The following is an 8,382-nucleotide window of genomic DNA, read 5'->3' as shown; positions in this document are numbered from 1 at the left end:
GTAGGAGCTTATTCCCACTAACCACTGGCTGTAACAACCTTAAGGTAATGTAAACTTGATATGGTACCTCTGGATTTGGTATAATTAAATATTTTGGGAATTTAGAGTTAGAAGGGATCCAAAGGGACTTATATTTATTTTACATATTAGTTTTGACCTGGGTTCAGAGTCCAAGAAGTACCTTTCACAATTTAGATCCAAAATGCCCCTTAATGTGTTATTCTATCCACAAGGCTGGTAAGACTTCACAACAAAACATACCAAATTTCTCATTTTTTTTTACTTTGTATACCTCCCACCATCTTCAGTTTATGAATGCAACCACATAATCTGTCCACTTGTTTTCCCAAAACTAGTATATTTCATTGGCTACCGTTCTGCACCTTCAGACTTCACATTCCTGAGCTCCAGGGAATAGGTGACACAAATAACCACATCCTGCTGTGCCGTGGCCAAGGAGCACATCTGAACTGGAATGTATTATGGCTAAATGGTGATTTGTCCCAGTTATTTTTTCTTGCATTCAAATTTGATGTTTTTCTTACACTAAGCTTTCGTCATATAGATTTGCTATTTAGTAAAATGATACACCGGGTTTATCTTTCAATTTGGTTGTAATTATTTACGTTTGGCAAAACACGTTTTGTCCTCTGCACTTTTACTCCGTGCTTCTAATATCAAAATTAATCAAGGCTCCTAAAATAATGTAATTCCTAGATTAGCTTCAGAAAGCACGGTTTAGAGGTTAGGTGTGCATTGGGTTGAAAGTCAATTTAGTTAGCACTCCCATCTTGGAAAACTGAAAAAAGTCCAAATATGGTTACAAAACCTGCTACTCAGCCACTCACGATACATCCCAGTTTGTGTATTTTCGCTCATTTTCCGGGCAGGTAGGAATGGGAGTGTATTGTCCCAGAGATAGGAAACTGGAGCTCCGAATGCGCCACGGTGCCCCATAAGGAAGAGAGCAGGATTGTGCCTTTTGTCAGTCCAAGAACCAGGGAGCACCGCTGTATCCTAATAAAGACTGACGCCTTTTAAACATTTAAAACACATTATTTCTGAAACATTCCCATTATTGCATCTCAAAAAAAAACCCGAATTCTCCGAAAATGCATATCACATAACAGAACCGTAGCTCCAATATGAAACCTATTTATATTAAGCAGCTAACGGGGCCGATTCCAAAGTACGAGCCCCAAACCGCGTTTTAAAGATGTCCCTAACGATTTTTGCAGGAGGCGTATTTGGACATTCAGAGTCCGGGGTCCCAGCCAGCGGTTGCAAACAGCCGGTCAGACTACCGCGCGCCTGGTGCGCCCGTTGTGTGCAATGGGGCACTGCAGGGCCCTGACGTCGCGTGACGCGCGTGGGGGACTAACCAATGACAGGTGGCGAGGTGGGGAGCGATTAAACCGGCGGGCGCGACGCCGTCCTCCCTGCCGGGCGCGTGCGGCGGCGTCTCGGCCAATGGCAGCGCGAGCTGGTCAAAGATACCCAAATATGGGTATGTCTGTTCAGTGTGCGCGCGGCCCGGGGGGGGCGGAGTTTCGGTCCATTAGAGAGCGGGGCGAGGGTGAGAGCGGTCACTCTCATTCCGGCAGCTCCAGGGCGAGGACGTATTTGCTGGTGATCGACCTGAGAACAACTGAAAAGGTAAAAATCGTTCTGAGGTCTTGGGCTGAATGCAAAGGCTAAGGCATTAGGTTGTGTGAGTGTCATTAAATCTCCGTACCTCAATATTTGATGCTTAATAATTTGGCGTTTTTCTTAAAATTTTTTTTGACTCGCGGATCAGTCCTGGTTATAATAGTATCTTGTACGAGATACGCCGGTGTATAATAGGTAAAATAAGATTGTTGCACTTGGCTGGTGCGGTTTTGGATAGGAATGGTTGGAAATAACGGTCCATTAATTTCCTCCTCCTCAACCTTGCACGCTGTGGATGTCCTTGAGTTTGTAACTTGCAAAGTATTGAGGGGGGAAAAAAGCGCTTAAAATGGGAAAATTGGGACAATAAATAGTTGGCTGGCTGGAAATACAGGTTGAAATGGTGAGCATTGGTGGTAGAAGATTGCCAAGGGAGAAATGTGCTTAATTAACACTGTCACTGAACTGATTTCTTTCCTTGCTGCTGCCGCCACCTCTTGCATTGATCCGTGGTTCACCCAGTCTAGTTGATTTGTAATTCATTTCATATCGTCTTACGGCGCTGTTTGATACACTCATTGTAGGACTAGATTTAATTTCCATTCTCTGTACGAGCTGTGGCCACCAAGACCTAGGAAAAATGCTGTCTTGATGATGGGTGGTTGATAAAATGTTTGAAACTTAATCAATCTGTGCTAAGGGCTTGGGTGGGGCAGGTTCTTGCAGTTTTAGGGGAAACTGCGTGGTAAAAGTAGAACGTGTGACTTTAACTGGGAGAGGGCATTGAGTGCAATCTGTTCTACCAGGATTGACACTCAAACTACCGCATCTAACAAAAGGTAGCTGCTGTGATTTCAGGGAACGGGAGGGGTTGTAGAAATTTTCAAGAATGGTTATTCCTAAAGTTAGGCTGCATCAGGGGGTGGGGTCTATCCATGCTAGACTCGAGCCATATCCTTTTATGGAAATCTTCAATCTGATTAGCTGAGCCCTGTGTTCTCCACCCTGCAGACCAATACATGGGATTGGTTAAGTCAAATGATCAATTGAGTTGAATCAAATCTGTGTTTCTGTACCCCTAAAGAAATTGCTAGTTCGCTATAATTACAGCTAAGAATTGTCAAGAACCTTGCAGTTGACTGACTGTAATCTGTCAGAATGTTAATTTTTTAAATCTTTCATTTCAGTTAAAATGGCAGATGATGAGATTGCTGCACTTGTCATAGACAATGGTTCTGGTATGTGCAAGGCTGGTTTTGCCGGAGATGATGCTCCCCGTGCTGTTTTCCCCTCCATTGTTGGACGCCCAAGACATCAGGTAGGCTTCATGAATACAATTCCTGAAATTTGAACTGATGTGAAAATGTTCATCCAGAACTGGAGTCTCTAAGTAATCGTGTTGTTTGCTTCCAGGGTGTTATGGTTGGTATGGGCCAGAAAGATAGCTATGTAGGTGATGAGGCTCAGAGCAAAAGGGGTATTCTTACCCTGAAATACCCAATTGAGCATGGCATTGTCACCAACTGGGATGACATGGAGAAGATTTGGCATCATACATTCTACAATGAGCTCCGTGTTGCTCCTGAAGAGCACCCTGTCCTGCTCACAGAAGCCCCACTGAACCCTAAAGCTAACAGAGAGAAGATGACACAGGTAATGTAATCACCATTTTAAAAACAAACTAGTGCATTTTCCATAAACTTCTGTTTTCTTCTCCTGAACCTAATGATTTATTTTCAATGTTTCCAGGATGCTCTTCTGCTTCTGGAATTTCTCCCTGAAGTCTCCAGGTTTCTTTCTGCTTCATCTTCATTTGGTTTCTGTCTGCCACTTTCTGAGTTGCACTTTTTTTAACCATTCTATTTTTTTGCATGTTAGCATGCTAACAAATTCCATGAAAGCATAGCTGGGCTGCATTATCACTAACACTTGATCTTTTTCCCTTTTCTCCAGATCATGTTTGAGACTTTCAACACACCAGCCATGTATGTTGCCATCCAGGCTGTGCTGTCCCTATATGCCTCTGGGCGTACCACTGGTATTGTCATGGACTCTGGTGATGGTGTCACCCATACAGTGCCCATTTATGAGGGTTATGCACTTCCCCATGCTATTCTGCGTCTGGATCTGGCTGGTCGTGACCTGACAGACTACCTCATGAAGATTCTGACAGAACGAGGGTACTCTTTCACCACCACAGCAGAAAGGGAAATTGTCCGTGACATCAAAGAAAAACTGTGCTATGTTGCCCTGGACTTCGAACAAGAAATGGCCACTGCTGCTTCCTCCTCTTCCCTGGAGAAGAGCTACGAGTTGCCTGATGGTCAGGTCATCACCATTGGCAATGAGAGATTCAGATGTCCTGAAGCTCTGTTCCAACCATCTTTCTTGGGTAGGTGTTAAATTAACTAGTAAATTGACTTTTCAGTCCCAAGATGTTAATGTAAATATGGCTGTTTGGCTCCATCTTCATTTTAAAGCTGTTAACTTGCCTGGCATGTGCAGTGTTCCACAAAATTGACATGCCAATGTTATATCTGCAGTTGTATTTAATCTGGAAATGCCCAATATGACAATAAATGAGTCTTGGTTATTTTTTTATTTTTGCCTTCCAGGTATGGAATCGTGTGGCATTCATGAAACTACTTTCAACTCTATCATGAAATGTGATGTTGACATCCGTAAAGATCTTTATGCCAACACAGTATTGTCTGGTGGTACCACCATGTACCCTGGCATTGCTGATAGAATGCAGAAGGAAATCACAGCCCTTGCTCCCAGTACCATGAAAATCAAGGTAAATTGCTGTTAATAGGTTACTGCATTCACAGCTGAGCACGGAGTGAATTTGGGTCAGTTATCTGTGCTGACAGACCTCAGTAAAGTAAATCTAAGTTTTATTTTGCCTGCCAGCAAAGCAGGTCAGTTTTATGCAAAGGGTGAAGCTGTGTTCATTCCAAATAGCACTTGCTTCTGTAGGGTATGTTTTCTTTGGTGTTCACCTGCTATTGTTTTTTTTTTAAAAATAGATCATTGCTCCACCTGAACGTAAATACTCCGTCTGGATTGGAGGTTCTATCCTGGCTTCCCTCTCCACCTTCCAGCAGATGTGGATCAGCAAGCAGGAATACGACGAGTCTGGCCCATCCATTGTGCACCGCAAATGCTTCTAAATGAACTGCAGGCAAATGTGTAGCATTTGCTGCAAAACTTTGAAGAGGAAAGTTTTTTTGTTTTTGTTTTTTCTTGCCCAGGCAAATTACACCTCATGCTAGCCTCATGAAACTGGAAGTACAAGCCTACTTGTAAAGAAATTTACCACCCCTTCAGAAAGCTAGTATGAAGTGTTTTATAAGGAGCACTGTTGGATTGTCAAATAGTCACTTTCTCTCTCGCTGCCATTCCTGCAGGGTTTGAAACATTGCATTTCAGGCCTTAACCCTGCTGTTCCTGTCACTTATCAGCAGTTCATGGGGCTGAAACTTTTTGAGTTGCAAAAAAAAAATTGCATTGACACCTGTAAATTTATGCATCTGTGAGTTAATTTATGTAAAAATTTCTTTTTGTATGTTGCCTTAATGTTCATTTTCACATAGAAAACCCAAATTTGTAAGTCATCTGGATGTTGACAATTGTATTGCCCAACTGACACTTCATTTTTGAGGGGAAAAACAAGTAAAAAGAATTATAGAAACCTATCAAGTGCCTTAAGTGTTCATTTCCATAACCACATGGGTAGCAAGTACGGAGTTTTGTGCAAGCTATGGGTTAATACTTCGAATGAATTGAGAAATTGATATCTTGGTTACAATTGGGTTTGTGGTTAGAATGTGGGTTTCTTCAAAGATGTTAGATAGAAAGCAATAGCTTTGGTTTTAAAGAGACTTCAAGAAGCAATTAAAAACACAACAATTTGCACCTACATGATCAACAGTATAGCTGTTAATGGTGTAGGTAGGTGGATGCACAAGTTCAATTTGACAAAACCATAGCAAAAAGCAGTACCTATCTACTGCACCTTAGTTTTATGCCTTTAGTTCTAATTAAAGGGGCAATTTTAACTAAAAGAGGCTGCAAAGAATTCATAATGTGGAAGGTTCACTGTCAAAGGGCTGGCTTACCTCATTTAGCACATTTTCAGTGGAAGCAGCAAGGAAGACAAAGTACATGTATAAATGACTACATTTAACTGGGTCATTGCTGCTGGAAGCAAAGCGAATTTGGCTTGTGCTCATGGGTTTTATTTTTAAAAAAAAATTGTCCCAAATCTTACTCATTTTGAAGGATGTACTAGAAATAAGGTTTTTGCACCTTTTTAATAGGCATAAATGTTAAGTGCTGTGGTCTTTAAAATAATTCAGTGTAACTTGATGCCCAACTGATTGGGCTGAAAATCACTCAAATCTCACACCTCTTGAGCTGTTTGGTTAATCTGTTAAGCATATCCACAAGTTTCAAGTTAATTGTTTTTATTTTTCAAGTGCTGTAGCTTCATGTGGTCTTTGTTGCCACTACGGTCCCTCATGTCGGAATCAATTGGCAACATAAAGCCAGGACTGTGAACTAGTGAGGGGGATTCATACTAATATCCTTAAATAAGATGGGTTTATTGAATTCATGATTTTAAGCAGACCTTCCCAGTTGCTGCTTCATATTAACTTGACTCTTCCAAGGAGGCTGTCCATCACATCTATTCAGTCTTGAACAAGGAAGAATTAAGTATGTCTTGTTCTGACTTTCGAGCCCTTTCTAATAATTTTAGCTGGGAAAGATAACCCAGACTGAATAGTTTACAAGCTTTCCCAAGTAGGGTGTGTGTGATTTCTCTCCCTCTCCCCTTCCTTCTTCTCCCCCCCCCCTTCCCCCAGGGCCAGTCAGAGGATACACAATGTTGGATTTCTAATTTATTTAAGTAACTTATTCCCTTTATTTCTAGCATATTACTAGATTTAAAGATTGGGGTGAGAGTCTGCAACCTTCTGGGAAAGCTACATGTGATCTGAGTATTAAAAGACTTGTGGTTCATAATAGTTACAGCTTTATAAGCACGTATCCCTCGCTGTTTGAGCTCCAATCTCTACTTTGTTTCTTTTCCCTTACTGATCCGGTCAGCAGCCATAAATCAGAACTGATCTGTATTTTCCATTGAACTGGATCTATTGATCTTGGTGCTATCATGTAGCTCTGCCTGTACCTTTCCCATGGGTAAGTCCCCATTTACTGCTCTAATGTTGTCCATCAGATAGTGTTTTGTTGCTCCCAACAATTTTGACTATCTCGGAACATTCATTTTCTGCCACAAATTAGCTAAGTGCTTTTAAGAACCCAAACCAGGCACATTTATGTAGGAACATGAAGTGCTTGCGCTATTGAACAAAAGCATAGACATGAAATCTGGCATTTGGTTGACCTGCAGGAAAAGGCAAGTCGACTATTTTTGTAGACAACATTGGAAGAAGGCTTCGGCACGACAGATTTTCACAATCTATTCGCTGATGAAAACTAGGCTGAAAAGGTATCGAATCACAGCAAGTACAACACATTTGGTCACATTTAATTGACAAAACCTATAGATTCTTAAAATGGGTATTTTCTACAATGTATAAAGTCAAGCCCAGTCAGTTACCACAGAACAGTTAGTAAGGGCACCCAATTTCTTACAAAGGAGATTTTGCAGATGCTGGAATTCCAGAGCAACACACCAAATGCCAAAGGAACTCAGCAGGTCAGGCAACATCACTGGCAGTTAGCACAGCATTATTACAGCGGGGTGGGGATTGGAGTTCAATTTGGGCGTCCTCTGTAGGAAAGTTGCACATCTTTCCTGTGTGCAAGTGGGTTTCCTCTGCATGCTCTATTTCCTCCCACAGTCCGGTTAGTAGGTTAAATGGCCATTACAACACTGATTAGGCCAGGGCTTAAGTTGATGGGTTGCTGAGCTCAGTAGGCCGGAAGGGTCTGTTCCATGCTGTAACTAAATAAGTCTATGGAGATGAATAAACAGCCCATATTTGAGGCTGTGATGCCCTTCATCAAGACTAGGTTTTATTCTGTTTATTCCTCTCCATTGATGCTACCTGACTTGCTGAGTTCTAGTTGCACCTGATGTTTACACTGCTGGGAAAAGCTTTAACTTTGCAACCTCCCAGCAAAATTTTCAGTAATAGTCCCTTTTATGATAGGGGCACATGCAGGTTTTTTATTCACATGGTAATGTTTGTACAGTTAGCACCTCAATAAAGTTCCCATTCTTTGCACTCTTGCTGTTTGATCTCAGTTCAGCAGCTCCACGTGACACAAGAAATCTGAAATTGCTCTCTGGGAAATTGAGTAATGCTTCACAGGAGAAAATAGCAACTTGGAGGATAAGGAAGAGCCGATCTCTTCCTCAAGTGTAGCAGGTTCTTCAAAATTCCTATACAAAAGCTGTCCTCATCAATCAGAGGCTGGGGTTCCTGCACAGGATTGTTAAGAAGACCATCCTGAAGAACAGCACAAAGTATAGAGTAGAGCTTTTGGCCACAACCCCACCATCGATTCCGCCTGTAATATGCAGCTCCACTCTTGTAGCTGAAACTCACCTGTACATTTCTTACATTGACTATTATGCAAAGCAATTCTGGTCAACTTCACATTTGCTATTATCTGCAAACACATGCAAAACACTCCCGTCTGCAGTGTCTCAGTTAATACTGTCTCATTCACCCTGTGCATTGACTAGTTTCAGCAATG

General features: G+C 41.8%; 1 protein-coding gene across 1 annotated transcript; it reads left to right on the top strand.

Annotated features, from left to right (window-relative positions):
* The first annotated feature begins 1,539 nt into the window (after positions 1-1,539).
* Positions 1,540-5,348, top strand: LOC134360285 (actin, cytoplasmic type 5). Its single transcript, XM_063074463.1, has 6 exons — positions 1,540-1,656; positions 2,838-2,968; positions 3,064-3,303; positions 3,604-4,042; positions 4,266-4,447; positions 4,680-5,348. The coding sequence occupies exons 2-6, from the start codon at positions 2,843-2,845 to the stop codon at positions 4,821-4,823; spliced, it is 1,131 nt and encodes a 376-aa protein (XP_062930533.1). The 5' UTR covers positions 1,540-1,656; positions 2,838-2,842; the 3' UTR covers positions 4,824-5,348.
* The last annotated feature ends 3,034 nt before the right edge of the window (positions 5,349-8,382 follow it).

This window comes from Mobula hypostoma, chromosome 22 (genome assembly GCF_963921235.1).
Source record: "Mobula hypostoma chromosome 22, sMobHyp1.1, whole genome shotgun sequence".
NCBI classification, from domain to species: Eukaryota; Metazoa; Chordata; class Chondrichthyes; order Myliobatiformes; family Myliobatidae; genus Mobula; species Mobula hypostoma.
The sequence above is the reverse complement of the archived record's forward strand: the minus strand, read 5'-3'. Positions and strand labels throughout refer to the sequence as shown.